General features: G+C 35.2%; 1 protein-coding gene and 1 long non-coding RNA gene across 13 annotated transcripts in view; one reads left to right on the top strand and one right to left on the bottom strand.

Moving 5' to 3' along the window:
• DPY19L2 (dpy-19 like 2) overlaps nucleotides 1–22,018 on the bottom strand; it is a 105,983-nt gene that overhangs the window by 24,977 nt on the left and 58,988 nt on the right. For 6 of the 11 annotated variants that reach the window (XM_054559317.1, XM_054559324.2, XM_054559323.2 and 3 more), the window contains 5 exons: nucleotides 16,043–16,123; nucleotides 13,539–13,640; nucleotides 11,690–11,761; nucleotides 9,919–9,965; nucleotides 9,377–9,493 (listed from right to left, as the gene is read on the bottom strand). In XM_054559317.1, coding sequence (XP_054415292.1) covers nucleotides 9,377–9,493; nucleotides 9,919–9,965; nucleotides 11,690–11,761; nucleotides 13,539–13,640; nucleotides 16,043–16,123 — 419 coding nt within the window. The remainder of the gene's footprint in view (nucleotides 1–9,376; nucleotides 9,494–9,918; nucleotides 9,966–11,689; nucleotides 11,762–13,538; nucleotides 13,641–16,042; nucleotides 16,124–22,018) is intronic. The other 5 variants (XM_002818060.4, XM_063726023.1, XM_054559325.2 and 2 more) reach the window with 1 other exon arrangement.
• On the top strand, nucleotides 122–18,956 carry LOC129060340 (uncharacterized). Of its 2 annotated transcripts, XR_008526947.1 has the most exons (4): nucleotides 122–979; nucleotides 1,180–1,304; nucleotides 1,695–1,743; nucleotides 16,366–18,956. It is a non-coding gene; the product is annotated as an uncharacterized LOC129060340 (long non-coding RNA). The 2 variants fall into 2 exon arrangements; XR_008526948.1 differs by having other exon boundaries at nucleotides 122–1,304.

The following is a 22,018-nucleotide window of genomic DNA, read 5'->3' as shown; positions in this document are numbered from 1 at the left end:
TTTATACTATGAATACATAAAAATAAGCTTCATTTGTTTGATCTTAGATTTTTAAAATCTGACTCTCTAAACTACTTAGGAACATACATAAAAATAAAAATATCAGATAATAGTACAAAAATTACAAAAATTTAAAAGTCATAATTTATAGTCATCCTATTCAAGATATGTCAAAAATTTGTTCTTTGATTAAGACAAAATAGATTTTACAGATCCCTGGAGATTGTACCTCTCATGAATAAATGAATAGGATGACCTTCTATTCACCTATATATACTGTGTATACAATACTTGAGATGACCATTGCTAAACTTTTGAGTTATTTTCATTTTTCACGATTACAAATAACATGGACACTCATGCATAAAACTTTGTAAGCATCTCTGAATATTTCCTTAGCATAAATTTCCAGAAGAAAAATTATTGGGTAAAACATAAATGTTTTTAGTTTCAGAAAAGTTGCCCCTTTACAAAATACTTAAAGTACACCTACTGTATTCTAGGCACTGTGCAATGAAATGAATACCACAGTCCCTGCTTATCCTCCGATCCTCACTTTCCACAGTTTCAGTTACCTGTGGTCAACTGCAGTCCAAAAATATTAAACGAAAAGTTCCAGGAAATAAACAATTCCTAAGTTTTAAATTGTGCACCATACTGAATAGTGAAATCTCAAGTCACCCTGCTTCATCCTACCTGGGACATGACTCACCCCTTTGTCCAGCATATCCATGCTGTATACGTCACCAGCCTGTTAGTCATGTAGTTACCATCTCAGTTATCAGATGGACTCTGGTAGTATCTCAGTGCTTGTTTTCAAGTAACCCTTTTCTGACTTAATAATGGCCCCAAAGTTCAAGAGCAGTGATGCTGGCAGTTGAGATATGCCAAAGAGAAGCTGTAAAGTGCTTTCTTTAAGAGAAAAGGTGAAAGTTCTCAAAAGAAAAAACATCATATGCTGAGGTTGCTAAGATCTACGGTAAGAACAAATCTATCCATGAAATTGTGAAGAAGAAAAAATTAATGTTAGTTTTGCTATTGCATCTAAAACTGCAAAAGTTATGGCCACAGTCCATGATAAGTGCTTAGTGAAGACGGAAAAGGCATTAAATCTGTGGGTGGAAGATGTGAACAGAAATGTGTTCCGATGGTGGCAATCACGTGTGTTACTCTCTGCAGTTTCAAGCATCCACTGGGGGTCTTGGGATGCGTTGCCCTGCAGATAAGGGCAACTGCTGTGGCAGCATGAACAGTATGGAGACAATATTTATCTTCATGGAGTTTATATTAGAGTAAGACAAGAGGTAGGAGACTGCCTATTTTATTGTTCTCTTGAAAAGACTGGGTATTTTACTTTTATGAAAGGCTTTATAGCCTGCAGGGGCATTCTAATATGGATTTTGGGGGTGAAGAGAGAAATAGGTGTGGAAAGTAAGTTCAGGGGTACAGAGACCCATAGGTTTTTTAAAAGAGAAGTCAGGGGAAGGTCCCGTAAAGTAGTAGTGGAGTCCAAATTATTCTATCTCCCTTGTAGCTCCTACCCTTTGTATGCAGTAGTTTTTTTTAAGTCGAAGACAGGGGAAGGTCTCTTAAGGTAATAGTGGAGACCAAATTATTCTATCTCCCTCATAGCTCCTTCCCTGTGTATGCAGTTAATGGAGTGGGGTTTCCCCACTTGTCCCGAAATCTTCTAGGCACAACAGATTCCTGTAGTGAGCTGCATGCAAGGAAGAAGCCTGGTAGGTGAGTAATTATTATAATCACCAAGAACCCTAAAAGTAACTACTGATACTTTATTTAAATCAAGTAGCTAATTAAAAATGTGAATATACAACCAAATCCCAAGACACAAATATCATGAAAAGGAAACATCAAAATAAATAAGCAAAAAACTTGACCTCTCATGAAACAGCTAATGCAAATGAAAACTCCAATTATTGTTTTCACAGAAGTTTAAGAGGATAATGCATCCATATAATTAAAATAAGCTCCAGTGAAAAGGAGTTTTCAGAAATTCTAAGAAAAATATATTTGCCTAATTTAAAGCCTCAAAAGAAAGTTGAAGAGCAAAATGTACACAGCTGAAGTTGACAGTATTAAAGACTCAGTGATGATATTCTCTGAGAACACAGAAAGAAAAGAAATAGATAATGTGATAAAAGCAATAACAGAAATTCAAAAAAGAGAGGCTAAAGTGAAAGAATAAGAGAACAACAACACACACACATCACCCCTCCAAACCTTATGAATTTCCAGAGAGAAAAACTATATAGGAATTTTCATCTGTAATGCTCAATGCTAGAACACAAAGAAGCAATGTCAACAAAATGTTGAATGAAACCCACAAATATCTATTAACCAATCTATCAATCAAATATGAGGGCAAAATAAAGCCATTTTTCAGGTAAGAAAGCACCCAGAAAGCATGCCAATTCTACATGTCAAGGAAAAATAAATCAGTAAAATTTGAAGTCAAGTCCAAAGATTGCTGGTGTCTTTAATGTAAATGTTTAGAGACTTCTTAAAACGTAACATATAAGACAACAATCTAGAAAGTAAATTTCAGCATAACCTGGAAGGAGAGGGTGTGTAGGCAGGGACAAGTAAAAATATTCCAACAGCTCAGCGCTGAAGCAAGCAGGTCTCTAGATACAGAGCCTGAGTATGAATTCTGCCTCCACTACTCACTAGCTGTGTGCCTTTCAGAAAATTACTTACCTCTTACTGGTTTCCTCATCTGTAAATAATGGGAATAACTGACTCCCTTCTCACAAGGTGACTTTGAGGATTTATTGAGTTAATACTGGTAAGAAGCTTAAAATACTGTCAGACACACAGGAAATAATAACTGTTAGCTACTATCGTTGGTGGTAACAGGTTTTAGATGCTGATGAATTCTTAATATCAAGATGAATATATTTGCTAATAATTTAAGAGAAACCACCAGGAAATATAGAAATGGGATATAGCTAACAATTCAGCAAGTATCAAGAAAATAATTTTTGAAAAGCACGATGAATAGAAAACATAAAATCAGATGGCAGGGAGAAGTACAAACACAGCAGTTATCACAGTTAATATGAAAATGCGTTAAATTCACCAGTTAGAAAATGAGTATTGGAGGAATTTGAATAGAAAAAAATCTAACAATGAGAAATATACCTAAACCAAAATGTCACAAAAATGTTAAAAAAAAAGCATAAATACAGGTAAACCAGGCAAATCTATAAAAAAGAAAGCAGATGTGGCAATATTAATTTTATACAAAGAAAAATTTACAGCAAAAACCACTAAGTAAAGCAAAGAATATCCTTTATAATAAAAGTACAATCCTATAATAATCATGCAATGAACAACAGCACTATCTATATAAAGCAAACACTATTAAAATTACAAGACAATTTTGAAAAATTCACTTTTAATGTTGTATGTGAAGATAGCATTCTAAGAAAACAGATAAAGTAGAAAAATAAGTTGATGTACTAGACCATTTAGAATAGCACTATTAATAACATGATATAACATGTAACTTTGAACTTCCCCTAAATAAGAAATGAACATTTAAAAAGTCCTCACAGAGCATTTACTAAAACTGAACACCCATCTCAATAAATAGCAAGTTAATTTTAAAGGCAAAATATACAACAGAAGAAACTAGTTAGACATTTTTAAAAATTAATATTATTATTATTGTTATTGAGACGGAGCCTCACACTGTTGCGAGGCTGGAGTGCAGTGGCAATCTTGGCTCACTGCAACCTCCAACTCCGGGGTTCCAGTGATTCTCCTGCCTCAGCCTCCCGAGTAGCTGGGATTACAGGTGCGTGCCATCACACCCAGCTAATTTGTGTATTTTTAGGGGATATGGGATTTCACTGTGTTGGCCAGGATGGTCTCGATCTCCTGACCTTGTGATCTGCCCGCCTCGGCCTCCCAAAGTGCTGGGATTATAGGCATGAGCCACCGCACTCGGCCTAAAACTAGTTAGACATTTTAAGACATTCTTCTAAGTGATTTGGGATTAAATGATCAAAACTCAAATCACAGACTACACAGAAATCAACATTAATGGTAATGCTACACACATCATGGGATACAGTGTGCGTTTTCTTCAGAGAAAAAGTTATAACTTTAAATGTATTTACTAGGACACAATAATGATTGATAATAAATGATGTGAACTTTAGACACAGAAAAACAACAAAAGTGCACCAAAAGAAAAACTAAGGACATAAACATATAAGCAGAGATTAATGGAGAACAACCTTCATAAATATAAGGAATAAAACCAAAAGCTGGTTTTATGAAAAATCCAAAAAACAATGACCTTGTTATGGACTAATGCAGCTGGTGACTTTCAGTTGAAGCCAATGTTCATTTACCACTTTGAAAATCCTGAGGCCTTTTTTCAGAATTATGCTAAATCTACTCTGCCTCTACTCTACAAATGGAACAACAAAGCCTGGATGACAGCACATCTGTCACAGCATGATTCACTGAATATTTTAAACCCACTCTTGAGACCTACTTCCCAGAAAAAAAGATTCCTTTCAAAATATTGTTGCTCATTGACAATGCGGCTGGTCACCCAAGAGCTCTGATAGAGATGGACAAGGAGATTAAGGTTGCAGGAAAGCAGGCTGGATCAAGGAGTCATTTCAACTTTCAAGTCTTGTTATTTAAGAAATATATTTCATAAGGCTATAGCTGTCATAGATAGTGATTCCTCTGATGGACTTGGGTAAATTGAAAATCTTCTGGAAATGATTCACCATTCTAGATGCCATTAAGGATATTTGTGATTCATGGATGGAGGTCAAAATACTGACATCAATAAGAGATGGGAAGCAGTTGATTCCAACTTATTTTCTACTTTATCTGTTATTTTCTTAGAATGCTTTCTTCTCACATAACATTAAAAATGATTCCAACCCTCATGGGTGACTCTGAGAAGTCGAAGGCTTCAGCAGAGGAAGTCACTGCAGATGTGGTGGAAACAGCAAGAGAACTAGAATTAGAAGTAGAGCCTGAAGACGTGACTGAATTGCTGCAATCTCATGATAAAACTTTAATGGATGAGGAGTTGCTTCTTATGGATAAGCAAAGAGAGCGGTTTCTTGAGATGGAATCTACTCCTGGTGAACATGCTGTGAACATTGTTGAAATGAAAACAAAGGATTCAGAAGATGACATAAATTTGGTTGATAAAGCGTGGCAGGGTTTGAGAGGACTGACTCCAGTTTTGAAAGTAGTTCTACTGTTGGTAAAATGCTATCAAACAGCATTGTATGCTACAGAGAAATTTTTCTCAAAAGGAAGAGTCAATCAATGTGGCAAACTTCATTGTCTTATTTTAAGAAATTGCCACGGCCACCTGATCAGTCGGAAGCTATCACCATTGAAGGAAGACCTCCTACCAGCAGAAAGATTAAAACTCTAATGTACATGTCAGGATAGACATTATCCAAAAAACAAAAGGTAGTAAGTGTTGGCAAGAATGTAGAGAAATTGAAATCCCTGCACAGGTGGAATTTCAAATGGTGCATCTGCTATGGAATACAGGATGGAGGTTCACCAAAAAAATCTTTAAAAAATTAAAAGTAGAACTACCATAAAATCCAGTAATCCCACTTCTAGATATTTATCCAAAACAGTTGAAATCAAAATCTCAACAAAATACTAGCACTCTCATGTTCACTGCAGTGCTATTCATAGTAGTCAAGATGTGGAAGCTGACTAAATGTCCATCAACAGATGAATAATGAAAATGTGGCATACATAAACAATGGAATATTGTTCAGCCTAAAAAAAAAAGTAGGAAGTTCTTCAATGTGAGACAGCATGGATGAACCTGAAGAGCATTATGCTAACTGAAGTAAGCCAATCCCACAAGATATATAATGCAAAATTCCACTTACATGACGTATCTAAAATAGTCAAAGTCATAGCGTGAAAGAGTGGAATGGTGTCACCAGGGGCTGAGACGAGGGGAAATGGAGAGTTACTAGTCAACAGGCTTAAAGTTTCAGTTAAGCCAGATGAATAAGTTCAAGAGATCGACTATAGAATATTATACTTACAGTCCACAATACTGTACTATACAATTAAAAAATCGTTAAGAGGGTAGATCACATGTTAAGCGTTCTTACCAAATTTTAAAAACAAGTGTAGTTAATAAGGAGAAAAAATATACAATAATCCCCAAAATATTTTTAAAGCCATTTTAAAAAAATTTAACATTCATTTTTTACTGCTTTATTGAGTTACAGTTCACACATTATACACTTTCAACATCTATTTTTAATTTAATTTTTAAAATTATCCTGGTTTATATAAACCAAAAGGAAACTTTCTTTTTTTTTTTTTTTTTTTTTTTTTTTTTGAGACGGAGTCTCACTCTGTCGCCCAGGCTGGAGTGCAGTGGCACGATCTCAGCTCACTGAAACCTCCACCTCCCGGGTTCACACCATTCTCCTGCCTCAGCCTACCAAGTAGCTGGGACTACAGGCGCCCACCATGACGCCCAGCTAATTTTTTGTATTTTTAGTAGAGACGGGGTTTCACCATGTTAGCCAGGATGGCCTCAATCTCCTGACCTGGTGATCCGCCCACTTTGGCCTCCCAAAATGCTGGTATTACAGGCGTGAGCCACTGCGCCTGGCCAAGGAAACTTTCTTAATGAAATAAAGGCTATCTATTGTATACTAACAGCAAATGAAACAGTGAGACACTAAAGGCATTCTTCACTTTAGAGTCAGAAACAAAATAAGGGCAAGCCCATCATCACTGCAATTCAAAGTTGATCTGGAAGTTCTAGCTAATACACAAGACAAGAAAGTAAAGAAGTATAAATATTAGAAAGTTATTACTATTTGTAGATTATATGATAACCTGCCTAGAAAATCCAGAGCATCAATGGAAAAACTATTAGAACCAGAAAGAAAGTTTGGTAACGTGGCTAGATAAAAACGTGTTGCAAAAAAAAAAGTAAAGCAGCTTTCCTACTAAACTAAAACAATCTAAAACAGACTCAAGTACAATGAGAATTGATAAGTGATAAAAGCTGACATTTGGAAAAAAGATTTATGCAATACTGTGTTGGGACAATACCTCATTAGAGGGGGAAAGGTAGACTCCTCTATGTCACTATACCACAAAATTAATGCAAGAGTAATAAATCACCTATATGTAAATAGAAACTTATGAAAGAAAATATGAAAAAAATATTTTCATGTTTTTGATGTAGGGAAGTGTTTCTAAGCAACATATGAACCCAGAAAAAATATATAACTGTGATCGTACAGAAATTTTGAAGTTCTACAAAGCAGAGACCATAAATGAACTATAAGTTGACATCTTGGAAGAAACTATGTAATACACATAAGAGACAAAATGTTACGTCTATGGAAAAAGCAAAAACATAACACATGGCTGGGCACAGTGGCTCATGCCTGCAATCCCAGCACTTTGGGAGGCCCAGGTGGCTGGATCACTTGAGGTCAGGAGTTCGAGACCAGCCTGGCCAACATGGCAAAACCCCGTCTCTACTAAAAATACAAAAATTAGCTGGGTGTGATGACGGGTGCCTGTTATCCCAGCTACTCCAGAGGCTGGAGCAGGAGAATCGCTTGAACCCCAGAGGCACAGGTTGCAGTGAGCCGAGATCGTGCCACTGCATACACAGTAGCGAGACAAAAAAAAAAAAAAAACCCACAAAACGACTTTTAAAGGTCAAAAAGAAACATAGTAAACAAACACATGAAAAGCTGCAAAACTCCACTGACAAAGAATTTATACAATAAAATGAATTGTTTTTACCTATCAGAAAAAATTAAAAGCTTGATAACGATGTTGGTGGAGTTGCAGAGAAATGGACACTCTCATCATTATAATTTCTCAGTTTTAACAAATTCTAAAATATGCAGGCCTCATAATCAGCAGTCCAAATTCAAATATTTTATACTATAGAAATACTTAGAATAAGTGTACCAAGATACACGAACCAGGATGTTCAATCCTCAAAACATTGTTTTTTTTATGACAAAAGTTATATATAATCTAAACTTTCATTGATATGGGAAAGGCAGTCACGCATGATGGTCAACAATAAAATCCTAAGACCATTATAAAATATAATGAAAATCAAGGCAGAGGCCCAAGACCCACTATTAAATACAAGTAACAAGTTGCAGAATAAGAAGAATACTACAATTCTTTTTTTTTTAATATTGTGTTTCTATATGTGTTTTCTAAAATAAAACATACAAAGCTACTTACAGTCGGCACCCAGGGGAGCAGATCTAAGAGAGGGGAGTATTCCCTCTCTTTTTGATACACTGGTTTTTCAGAATGTATTACTACTAGCCCCTGCTATTATTATTTTTGAGATTTAACCTGGAACCCTCTGTCCATACACAACAGGCCTGTCACTTTCAAATATGTAATCAATACATAAGACTTCCATATTCTGAGTAATTATCTTCCATCCACTGACCCCTCCCAGTCTGTCGCTTCCACATTACACCCTCTGCAATATATGAAGACAGTTGCCACATACCCTTCAATCTTCTATTATCCAATTAAATATCCCAAGTCCCTTCATGCACTCCTTATGGGAACAGTGTCCAGGGTTCTCCATTCATTCATTTTTAGAATGCCAAGAGACATTTCCCTGGGCTCCATCTGTCCGGAACAATATAGAATGGGTCTATTATCCCCTTTATTTTGGAAACAATTTCAACAGATGCACCTAAGAGCTTAATTAGCTCTTCTGACAACCATACACAGCTGTTTGTTAAAAATACAAGCATGGAGTATGGAGTTCATGGAAATTCTCTCTACTGTCTTCACAATTTTTCTATAAATCTAAAACTATTCTATAAAGTAGAAGTCACAAAATAAAATCAAATATTCTATTTATAAATATAAAATGTATCTTGAAAATTACTATTAGGTACTATGCTCACTACCTGGGTATAATATACCCGTGTAACAAGCCTGTACATGTGCCCCCTGCATCTAAAACAAAAGTTGAACACTAAAAAACATGTCATTTGAGATCATATTTCCCTCAGAAGGAAATTTTCTTCACAATTTACTTCTTGAGTCTTGTAGCAATTTACTTATGTGTGACTGATATGATACATTTTGCTGGCATCTGCTTATGCTAGTGACATAACTAAAACCATCCAAAAATGTTATACAATAAATAGTTTTAACAATAAGTTTAGAAGAAAATTCATAAATATTCAGGAACACAAATAATTATACCCCCTCTGAAAGTTAAAAAAGAAAGAAAAAGAAAAGCCTGACCAACATGGTGAAACCCCCTCTGTACAAAAAAATACAAAAATTAGCTGGGCATGGTGATGCACACCTGTAGTCCCAGCTGCTTGGCAGAGCTGAGATGAGATGATCGCGTGAGCCCAGGATGTCCAGGCAGCAGTGAGCAGAGATCATGCCACTGTACTCCAGCCTGGGTGACAGAGCAAGACTGTGAAGAGAAGAGAAGAGAAGACAAGAGAAGAGAAAAGAAAAGAGAAAAGAGAAGAGAAGAGGAAAGACAAGACAGAGAGAGAGAGAAGGAAGGAAGGCAGGAAGGAAGGGAGGAAGGGAGGGAGGGAGGAATTCCAAAAATAAATCTTTAGCTTAGTGACTTTAAATTCTAATGATTATTATAATTTATCAATTTAAACTTTGAGTTAGTTCACAAATATAAATATCTCCAAAACAAGTCCAAATACATATAAGAAATCTGTAAGAATAATATTTTTAAGGAAACATTTAAGTTTGGTTCATATCTCCTTTCTTAATCATAATGCTAAAGTTTAATGCATATTCATTTGAAAAATTAATGTTACAGTAAGTTATTTAATGATGGAATACTGTATGTTTTAAAAACAATGACGATATAATTACCTTAGATAAATGTTTGTAGCTAAAACACACGAAATATCACGAACAGTCTGTGAATAGAATCAAATCAATGAAACTTTTCTAAGGAATACTGCAATATTTAAAATGCTCTGATTCATTAATATAAACACTCCGCCAAAGAAAGAAGTATTTTTTAATGTTTAAGGGAGTCCTCAGAAACAGGATGGTCATACTATAGATGCCTTCCTTTTCTCCTTCCAAGAAGTGACTTCACATCATTGAAAACTAAATGACCATCAGAAGTATCCTTGGGGTGAAAAATAAGCCACAGTAGGACAAATAAAGACTGAGGGGTTTATAAGAAAGCAGAAAGGAAGGAATGAAACTTGGCTGGCTGCAGGGATGAGAGACAGAGAGAGAGAGAGTGTGTGTGTGTGTGTGTGTGTGTGTGTATGTGTGTATGAAACTTGACTGGCTGCAGGGACGTGTGTGTGCGTGTATGTGTGTGTGTGTGTACGCACATGCCCCTGCTAGTGCACATGCATAGTTCAGGTTGTGGTGTGTCTGGAGACTAGTAATGTATTTATAAGTCTTGGATCTTAATTTTCTAAAATATAGCAGTTGCGGATTTAGCTATCAGTTTCTCTCACATTGCTGACTCTCCACTGAATAGTTAATTCATGCATTGGTCCCTCTAAGTGGAGCCTTAGAAGAATAACTCGACATTTTGCCTTGATGGAAAAGAAACAGGACAGTAGAGAAAATCTTCATTCTAAGCCAGCATGGGCCGAAAGGATGCAGGGCGGTAAACCTGCTCACATTTTACTCATTCCTCCTTGTTTCCTTTATCCTGACTCTTTCCACGTGGTCCACAGGGAACTGGATCAAGGGTGAAACAACAGAGATGTCGAGGGAGATACCTTTCTCACTCTTAAATTACTCACATCTCTGTGTAAACAAAGGAGTGAGAAGTGTGGCAACTAAAACTACATAGAGAAGATATGTAATTTGACTGTAAATACAGAAAACTCCTTTCAACGAGAACACAACTGGTACAGTGGTAGGAAAATCGCATTATTGTTATCTGCTTAAAAGTATACAATAAATACATACTGGCTTAAGACTTGATAGCTCGTAAATAATATAAATAAAGATGGTTCAAGACTGCTTAAAAAAATACCCACTGTCTTTAACCATGCTTTTAGATAAACTCCACCCAGACCAAGAAAACCTACCAGTGGTATTTTAAAGATTATTTTTTTCATTGAGATGTTCTTTTCTTCTGTCATGAAAACAGTGAACACGTAGAAAACAAGAACAATTTTTAATTAGCTATACAGATTTCTTCTACGCAGGCCCACTCAAAATAGATCAAGACTTCACCGTGCTTTATATTTGAAAGATACTAACATTGTTGTCACTGGACTTTTCTTTCATAGCACCTATAAAATTTTAATTCTTTAGACATTTGTGCGATTATTTGCTTCATGTCTGCACCCCCACCCCCAATAATCCAGGATTCTAAGTTCCAAGACAGGAGTGGCCACGTTTTATTTGTCTGGGTGTACCTACAATGTTAATGTAGTCCTTGATACACAGTTGGTGACTGGTATGTATTTTTTGAAAGAAAAAATAAGAATACCTTTTATCATGGCTTTTTATAAAAAGATCAATAATGAAAGATCTAAACAAAAAGCAAACTTTTAGAGAGAGAAAGAGTTCATCCTAAAAATAACATGGAATTCTGAGTAATTTGCATTATTATAGTCCTTATATTGATGCCAAAAACAAATAATAATTTGTTTAAAAATACCTTTTTAAAGATAAAACATGTAATCACCATAACAACTGGAAGCAATAATGTCTTTGTGTATCTCAGCGGAGTCTGAAATATACCAAATTATTCAAAATAGTTACTTACAATTTTTACATTAAATTAGTAAACATCTATGTCAAACTAAGTACCATGATAACATTCTTTAAAAGTAAAAGGTTAAATTTCTTTGTCATCAGCAGAATATATATTTATTGTCTTCCATGCCTTAATAAAATAATTAAAATCATAAAAATAGTTATAAAAAGTATTCCAAAAATTTAATGAAAAATTTATTATTTTAATAAAACTAGAATTGCTATATCACTTTTTCTTTTTTTTTTTATTTACATAATACTAAGTTTTAAAATGTGTGTTTCCCAATCCCTGGGTCCTACGTTGTAACTTTCTGTACTACACAGCTCCATTATTTTCATTAGTGAAACTAGAGCTAACAAGAAAGCAAGCTAACCAAAGTTAATGACTAAAACTATGAATAAGTACAGAAATAACATTGGCTAACTAATTCTGATGACCTGTTATTGTGATAAGGAGTAATTTACCATGTAACTAAATTATACATTTCTTAAAAGCAAGAAACCAGTTCATTTTCCTCTTTGTCATGCTATGGCAAACTGCCTCATGGATAACTAGTGGTCAATAATAGTTTTTGAATGAATGGATGACTGGTTGGATGGATAAGAGAAGAATGTAAAATTTTCTTATTTACCACTAATTCAGAATTCATAATGATTACACAAGGAATAATCAATCCAGTAGCAACTTTGTTATGTTATATGAAGAAAATTAAGCTACAAATAGAGGAAAGAGCCTTGGATTGAGAGTTCTAGAATCCATTAGAATCCATGTCCTGATCTTGGCTTGTGTGTGCTTTAGGCAAATCTTTTAAGCTTTTCTTTATCTGCAAATGAAAGAACTATATGGCATAGTCTCTAAGAGCCCTTCCTGGTCTTGTGTTCCGTGATTCTACAAAGAGGCCAATTTTTTTTTCTTTTTTCTTTTTTTTTTTGATACAGAGTCTCACTCTGTCACCCAGGCTGGAGTGCACTGGCGCGATCTCAGCTCACTGCAATCTTCGCCTCCAGGGTTCAAGCAATTATCCTGTCTCAGCCTCCTACTCAGGCTGGGACTACAGGCATGCACCAACATGCCTGGTTAATTTTCGTATTTTTAGTAGAGATGGAGTTACCACCATGTTGGCCAGGCTGGTCTCAAACTCCTGACCTCAAGTGATCTACCCGCCTCAGCATCCCTAAGTGCTGGGATTACAGGGATGAACCACAACGCCCAGCCTATATTTTAAAGCTTTATAACATGAACTTTTTAAAAAGAATAATACCTTGCATTTGCATAATTGAAAATGAATTTTTATATGTTCATTAAAACTCATCAGTAGCATACCTTTCTTGGTAACACCTTGTTAAAAATGTTATAATATTTGGGGTGTTAACTGTAATAAAACTGAATTTCTTAAAAACAGAAACAAGAATTTAGACTTGTTCCTGAATGGTCCCATATTTCCAAGTGGCCTAGATTATTAAAAGTAATTGATTTGTAATAATAGTAATTACTATGGGTCATATAGTATGTTAAACACTCTTTTCAGATTATCTCATTTAGCCATCATCAATAACTCTATAAGATAGAGGCTATCTTTTTTTTTTTAACAGACAAAAACACAAGTGAGGAAGGTAGATTAGCAAAAGTTACAGTAAAAAAATATAAAATAAGTTGACTGTTTCTGAGCAAAAATTTTGAGTTTCAGATTTTAAAAAAAACTAGAGCAAAAACTCGTATTAGTAGAGAAGGAAAAAAGAAACATTCATACCGCTTTTTCCATGAAGTCAAATTCAGGAGCACAGGTGTATATTAAAGTATCAAAATCTGTATACCTTAAGATTCTGGCTGCTATAAGATCACTCAGGCGAATCTGGGAGAAAAGTAAAATGAATTAAAATTTCACAAACGATTATAGCGTATAGCCAGTAATACTTTATTGATGTAAGAATAACAAAGTTTATAGAGCAGATAAATCCAATGTGTTTAGACATCCCTCTAAGCAAACAAAAAAATACAGTGAACCAAATATACCATATGCTGACTTCTCAAGATAACTGAAAATAAAGAGAAATATCATGAAAAATGAAAAGTAGAAAGAAGTCAGAAAAAATAAAGAGAAGATGATAAAGAGTGAGCTAAAATCAATATCTGCTGAGAAGAAACCACCATGTAGTTAATTACATTTTATAATAAGACAATTTATCATGAAAAACTATTTTACTTAACCTCTTTCAACATACATTGTAGGTCATAAGCTTTCTGTGCACTGTCATTTTCACAAAGCCTCGCAGACTGATTACAGTATTTGGTACTTCTTGATGTTTTACAGACATATATTCAAACCACTGAATATGAGATCTGATCCTCATAAGAATTACAACAATCATACATACCACTTTGATCTTTGACTTAGCTATTTGACCTCCAAGGCTAAAAATAGATACCAACAACCAAATCCAATGCAGAACTTCTATTTTTCTACTGATTATTTACAACCTGCTCTTGGTGAAACAATTATTTTTCCACAGCATCCTCAGAAGGCCAGATAAAGGAAAATATTTGGCAAGTAAACTCTCAATTCAAATTATTTTATAGTGACAGAAATTATTTTATAACAAGTTTGATGATTATGAGTGGTTTTCGTTCAATTATTTTTCATAGTCTACCAGTACTCAAGGATAATTTAGAGTTGCACTTTATTTTTCTAATTTAGAATAGGCCTGGTGACTAACAGTAATTTAACCAAACCACTATAATTTCAAGTCTTCCTCATAACTGTCACATATAGGAAGTCACTCAGGACTACCAAGGAAGTGTGTTTGTATTTTTTTTTTTTTTTTTTAATTTGTAGGGCAGGCATGGTGGTTCACACCTGTAATCCCAGCACTTTGGAGGCCAAGGCAGGCGGATCACTTGAGGTTAGGAGTTTGAGACCAGGCTGGTCAACATGCTGGAACCCCATCTCTACTAATAATACAAAAATTAGCCAGGTGTGGTGGCACGTGCCTATAATCTCAGCTACTCAGGAAGCTGAGGCACGAGAATCGCTTGAGCCCAGGAGATGGAGGTTGCTGTGACCCGAGATTGGCCACTGCACTCCAGCCTGGGTGACAGCATGAGACTGTGTTTCAAAAAAAAAAAAAAAAAAAAAAAGATTTAGATTTGTAAAGAGCTGGAGGTCAATGTGAAGTAAGTGTGAAGTAAGGCAAGAAACATAATCATGAACAAACTTAACAGATAAATAAATAACTTAGAGGTCTAAATAAAGTTTATCATAAGACATATATAACAAAGTTAAAAACAATAAAAAGGAAAGGAGAATGGAGAAATGTGTCAGACATGCCAGAGAACAGCAGCAACAAATAAACTAATAAACTACCATGCAAAACTAGCAATACATGGCAAATGCTTACATTTAGAAATTTTATTTAATATAAACATGTTGCATGTTATATTGCATAGAGATAGCATTTGACCTGTTAGAGAAGTAATACTATAATCCCTTGCCAAAGTACCCAATTTCAGCATCAAACAGGGCCCTAATTGGATAGCATTAAATGAGGTAAATTTCAAAATTGATTATTGTATGATATACTCATGTATGCTTATTTCTAAACAGGAAGTGCTGGAAATAAAAAGTAGATTCATGCATTGTTTTCTGTTCCCTAAACCAGTTAGTTAAGCAGGGACTTAGGCCTTGAAAAGGGCTACTCTTTAAAACATTAACAAACATAAATACTACATGAGAGATAAATGCTTTGCATGTATTTCCTAGAAAATGAAAAGATCAAAATTTTTTTAACATTCTCTTTTTATATAACAACAAAGGCCTTAAAACATCAAATCATACATTGATTTTAGTCCATAGTTACAAATAAATAAAACAATACTGAGATTTTAAGAGTTCTATATTTTCAAAGCTGAGGACAGCCTCCGATATATTAACATCTGAAATAAATGGATAACTTATGATGTAAACAACTAGTTATTTGTATTTTAACTGAAATATAAACAAATAACTACTTAACAAACTATTAGTATTTTTTTCCTAAAAGGGCAAGTGAGCATTCACGAATATTCTTTCTTTTTAGTGGGTTGCAAAGATCACTGAACTGCAAGACTTTATTATTGACTCTGCCAATAACTCGTCTAGAGACGTTAAAGAAGGCACTTAACCTCTGTAAAATGAAGAGATAAGAATAGATGGTTTCAAAGTTTTCATTCAGCTACATATTTATAAGAACTTTTATGTTTTAACTAAAAAGTACTTACGTGGTCTGAAACGCCAAAGATTTTAGATGTCAGAAATTTCAAAATGATTGTTCCACACCACCAGGCACTACCTTGAATTAGCTAGAAAATAAAATAGAAGTCCAGTATTTAAAACTACAAATCACCCAGCTAAAGTATTCAATTATATCTATAAATGACATAGAAAAATTTTAATTATGTGAGGTATAAATGGTGAAGTTTTTTTAAAAAGTTCCTTTAGAAAATCTTGTTTAAAAGCAAAGAATTAAAACTGATGACACTGGTATAAAATATATAGCAACACTAGAATTCTACATATCCTAAATCTTTTTTTTTGTCTTAAGGAGTGAAAGATTAATAGCCAAGAAAGAAAGAAGGAAGAAGAAAACAGCTCCCCGTACAGAGAGAGAGGAAGGGGGGATTTGAACAAAGAAAAAACCCTGTGTGCGTTGGAAAAGTGGCTGCTTATACATATCCTAAATCTAAAGGAAGTTTTTTTTTTTTTTTTGAGACAGAGCCTCGCTCTGTCCCCCAGGCCGGAGTGCAGTGGCGCAATCTCGGCTTACTGCAAGCTCTGCCTCCCAGGTTCACGCCATTCTCCTGCCTCAGCCTCCCAAGTAGCAGGGACTACAGGCACCTGCCACCACGCCCGGCTAATTTTTTGTATTTTTAGAAGAGACGGGGTTTCACCATGTTAGCCAGGATGGTCTCGATCTCCTGACCTTATGGTCCACATGCCTCGGCCTCCCAAAGTCCTGGGATTACAGGCGTGAGCCACTGCGCCCAGCCAATCTAAAGGAAGTTTTAAAAGGTTACTTCCTTTTGATTTCTGTTAAGAAAAGGGAGTGTTTATGTGTTTGTTTCCAAATATTATTTCTCAGCTGAAAATCCATTCTTTAAAACACTACCTTAAAAGTTCTTCTACCACTCCTGTGGAAATATATGAGCCCATCTTCAAGAAATAACAGTTTGAAATGTGAAAACTTAAGCTTTCCTTTAAGAAAGAGGAATATGAACTAGAACGGCAATGAGGCGTCTGTGTTGTTGTTGTTTATTTTTTCACTAGCCTTGATTAAAAAGGGAACAATTGTGTACTTCTGGTTAGCCTGGGGAAAGTTACAGCAGCCTAAATTCAAATCTCTGCATATATCAACCAACAAGTAGAGCAATACAACCACATATATGGCAAAAAACTTCAAATTACCTATGAATCGAAAAGGAGGCAACGCATCTATAGAGTTATACCTCAAGTCCCTGACCTAGGCCTTTGCAGAGAATGAGGGGAGAACCATAAAAGGATAAAGAAGAAAAGGAAAGACGGGGTGAAAATTGGAAATAAAATAACCTGAGAAAGAGAAATGTCCATCCTATGTGTAAAAAGAGCTCTGGGAGATTGGTAAATGGGAGTACAAAGCAGGGCCTAAGAGTGAGTAGGGACAAAAACACTGATGTCAGAAAGGTATCATTTCTGGAAAGAAAGGAGGATAAAAAGGGGAGTGCAAGAAGGAAAAAGTATCCAGCAGGAAAAATGAGAACCCAAACCAAAAGACTATCCATCACTACTGCCATCATGCACAAAAAAAGAAAAAAGTTATTCATTGAAAAAAATCACACTATGCTACATTTTCAGAAGAGGTTTGCACTTGGACTAGAAAACACAAAATAATTAATAGATAAAAAAGCCTATATAAATATCCAAAGCTTCTTTAAGAAGATAACAAACGTGAAAGTCAAATATTTCAGCTAATGAAATCCAAACCACTGAACGATAAAATCTCACAAAACAGAAGAAAATTATGCAGAATTAAAAGTTGAACTAAATATCCTCAAACAAGCATTCAGAAATATTAAAAAAGCAATTTAAACAAGAAATTCAAAAACCAAGAACAGAAATGGGTAAAAAAGCAGAAAGAAATAGTTTATTAGACATAGAAAGGGAATGGAAGAAAAGGAGAATACTATCAAAAAAATAAAAACTGAATCATAGGATGATAAAACAAAAAATTCAAATAATGAAGGAATTGAAGTAAAGGCACTAAGACAATGATGAAGAATGAAAATGATACCAGAGAAAGAAGTGAGAAGTGTCAGAGAAAGTGGTAGAAATGGAAGAAAGGCACATACTCATAACTGGAGTGCCTGAGAAAGAAAACCACAGCAATGAATCAAAACTAGTGTTTAAATTATAATCCAAGAAAACTTTCCAGAAATAAAAGAAGACCTGAATCGGCATTTGGAAAGGATCCAGTGGGTACTGGAAAAAATTAATCTGGTATGGTAAACTAACTCAAGACATCTTTCAGTAGAACTATGAAAAATGAAGAAAAATTCCTCAGAACCTCCAGGCACAAAAGTCACATAATTTATAAGGGACAGAAGAATTTGGCTAGCATCAGACTTGTTAAAAGAAACATATAAACCAAAGCAGTGGTGTAGATGCATTTTTAAGAAACTTTAAAAAGTGAGAACCAAGGATTTTATATCTAGCCAATCTGTCATTCAAGTATAGACGTTATAAAAAAAAGTTTCAAATATGCAACAATTGAGGAAATAATAGTAACCTTCCTAAATTCAAAAAGTTTAAAATAAAAGAGAATCACATACAAAAACAAAGCAAATATAGTCAAATACACATAAAACTTACAACAAAGGTTTTCACTTTATCTCACAAAGCAAAGACAGACTCAATTTATGCTACACAGGGAAGACAAACAAAAACAGATCCAGAAAGGTGAAAAATAGAATGATGGCAGCAGCATGGCAGGCAAATACCATTTCCATATGGAAACTAAGGAAGACATTTAAAGCAAGGATAAGAAGCAAATTCATGGCCTCAAAAGCTTTATCAATAAAAATGAAAGAGTGAAAATAAACGAATTAAATCCTTGACTTAAAAATCTAAATAAACAATAACAAAATACAGCAAAAAAGTACACGAAAGGAAATACTCATGAGAAGAATGGTCTATTATATCTACCCCTCTGTGTATCTATTTTGCTGTTTTATATTTCTTCCCTACATTCTCTGATTCCTTCTTGCATTTCCTTTTTGTTTCCAGAACCTTTTAAATTTTAAGTTCCGGGGTACATGTGCAGGATATGCATGTTTGTTACACAGGTAAATGTGTGCCATGGTTGTTTGCTGCACCTATCAACCCATTACCTAGGTATTAAGCCCAGCATTCATTAGCTATTTTTCCTGATGCTCTCCCTTCCCCTCCCCTCCCCTGACAAGCCCCAGTGTGTGTTGTTCCCCTCCCTCTGTCCGTGTGTTCTCACTGTTCAGCTCCCACTTATAAGTGAGAACATGCAGTGTTTGATTTTCTGTTCCTACATTAGTTTGCTGAGAATAATGGCTTCCAGCTCCATCCATGTCCCTGCCAAGGACATGATCTCATTTCTTTTTATGACTGCATAATATTCCATGGTATATATGTATCACATTTTCTTTATCCAGTCTATCATTCATGGACATTTGGGTTGATTCCACGCTATCAAAAAAAAGCTCATATAGCCAAGACAATCCTAAGCAAAAAGAACAAAGCTGGAGGCCTCAGGCTACCTGACTTCAAACTATATTACAAGGCTACAGTAACCAAAACAGCATGGTACTTGTACAAAAACAGGCACATAGACCAATGGAAGAGAATAGAAAACTCAGAAATAAAACCACATATCTACAACCATCTGGTCTTCCACAAACCTTACAAAAGAACTTCAATTAACCATTCTTTAAGGTTCTCTGCTAGCCACAAATTATCTTAATTTTCATTGATTAGAGAATGTCTATTTCCCCTTCATTCCTAAAGGAAACATCCACTGGATATGTAATTCATCTTGACAAATGTTCTGCCACAACCTTCTGGCCTCCTTAGTTTCACATGAGAAGTTGGCTACAATTCAACTCAATTTTGCCCTGTAGGTGATGTGTCATTTCTTCATACCTGCTTTCAAGATTTTTTTCTTTTCATTTTAAAAGTTAACTTATAATGTATCTTGGCATGGATTTCTCTGGGTTTGTTTTACTTGGGAATCGCTCAGTATCTTCACTCTGCAGGTGTGTCTTTCACCAAATTTGGGGAGTTTTAGCAATTACTTCTTAAAATACTATTCAGCCCCACTCTCTTTTTCCATTCCTTCTGAAATTTTGATGATACAAATATTAAATCTTTTGTTACTACACCATAGGTCCCGGAGGCTCTGTCCTTTTTCCTGTGATTTTCTCTCAATTTAGATTGGGAGATTTCTATTGTTCTGTCTTCAAGAGCACTGATTGCTTCCTCTGTAATATTCACTCTGCTACCAAGTCCATTTATTAAATTTTAATTTCAGTTATTGTATTTTTCAGTTCTATAATCACCAACTTGTTCTTAAAAAAAAAATTCTGTGGTGAGCTTTTATAGGCTTTTCATTTGCTTCCAGAGTATTTAAAATTGCTCATTGAAGTGTTTTTATAATGACTGCTTTAAAACCCTTGTCACATAATCCCCACATCCTATTCATCTCAGTGTTGACATCTGTTGACTGTCTTTTCTCATTCAAGTTGTTATTTTCTTCACTCTTGCTATGACGAGTGGTTTTTCTATTGTGTCCAGTACATTTTTTATATTATGTTAGAGACTGTGGATCCTATTTTAAATTTCTATTTCAGCAGATGGTCACTTTGTTTTTAGGTTTATCACGCAAGTCCTGGCCTACTTCTGTGTGCTATAGTTACAATGACAGTTTAGTTTTCAGAGCCTTTGCAGTGCTAGCGCTATTCTGGTCAGCTTGATTCATCTGGTGCCCTGGTGCTCCGTCTCTGCCCCAAATCATGCTGCCAATGTAGGAATAATGTACTTCCCATGTCCTGTTGCCATGAGGTGGAGGGTGAGAGACACTAGGATTGTGGGCTAGGAGGTCGGCAAAGAGCAGAGGGCTCTTTCCTGGGCTGCCTAGTCCTAGCAGGGCACCTGTTAGATCCCTGCTGCTGCTACCCGCATGGGCAGCCTTCCTGGAGGGAATTGTAGATACCAGACCCACAGCATGGAGAGCATTTCCCTGGACCCTCTTTCTGAGTGTCTTCTGCCACTGGATGGAATTTCAGGAGATGGCAGGCTGTGGTGTTTTTCTGTGAGTTCTGAGGTACCTAACTAGTCTGACTTTCTATAGCATTAGGCTGGGATTGGAGCTATAGTTATGAAATCATTATTTCATACACACACACGTGTGCACATACGTGCAGTGAAAGGGCCTAGAAACAAGGACACACTGGTAGTAATGAGTGCACATACCACTCAGGTCTTGGTTTCCAAATACCATTCTCCTCTAAAAGGAACCAGGGCTCCTTGGAAAAATGGCTGATTCCAAGGCTAGCACAAGGAAAATCAAGAAAAGCCTGGAGTATTATAAATTTATAAAGACATGTCAAAAAGACATCCAGCTTAGGAACATTCAAAATGGCTAGGCCTGGAACTGATATTTGTGTATAACATCCGGTTTTTCTCATATAGATAGACTATTCCAGCATCATTTAGTGAAAAGTGACCTGCAAGACAATCTTGCTGAAATTGCTTTGAATCTGAACATCAGCTGGGGAGAACTGCATTACATGAATCTTCATACATATAAATGTGTTTTATTTTTCTATTTATATCTTGGAAATTTTAAAATAAATTTCCCCATACAAATACTGTATTTTGTTAGATTCATTCAGATCCTATGCATTTTTCTTCCTAATACATAAGACATATTTAAAAAAAATGTTTTCTGTGTGTTGCCAAAGAATAGAAATGCAATTGATTTTTTAATATTAAATTTATATCTAGCCATGGTATTGAATTGTTCTAATTTCTAATAATTTGTCTGTCAATTATTTTATTCTTTCTAGGTAAATATTGATACTATAATAAATTTTGTTTCTTTCTATTTCTTTCCTTTTCCTATTATTTACTTTTCTTGCATTACTAGGCTAGTTTGGACCTTTAATAAAATGTGAAAAAGCACATTTATCTCTATA

Source organism: Pongo abelii, chromosome 6, assembly GCF_028885655.2.
Source record: "Pongo abelii isolate AG06213 chromosome 6, NHGRI_mPonAbe1-v2.0_pri, whole genome shotgun sequence".
Lineage (NCBI taxonomy): Eukaryota > Metazoa > Chordata > Mammalia > Primates > Hominidae > Pongo > Pongo abelii.
This window is presented reverse-complemented; position numbering and strand designations above follow the sequence as displayed.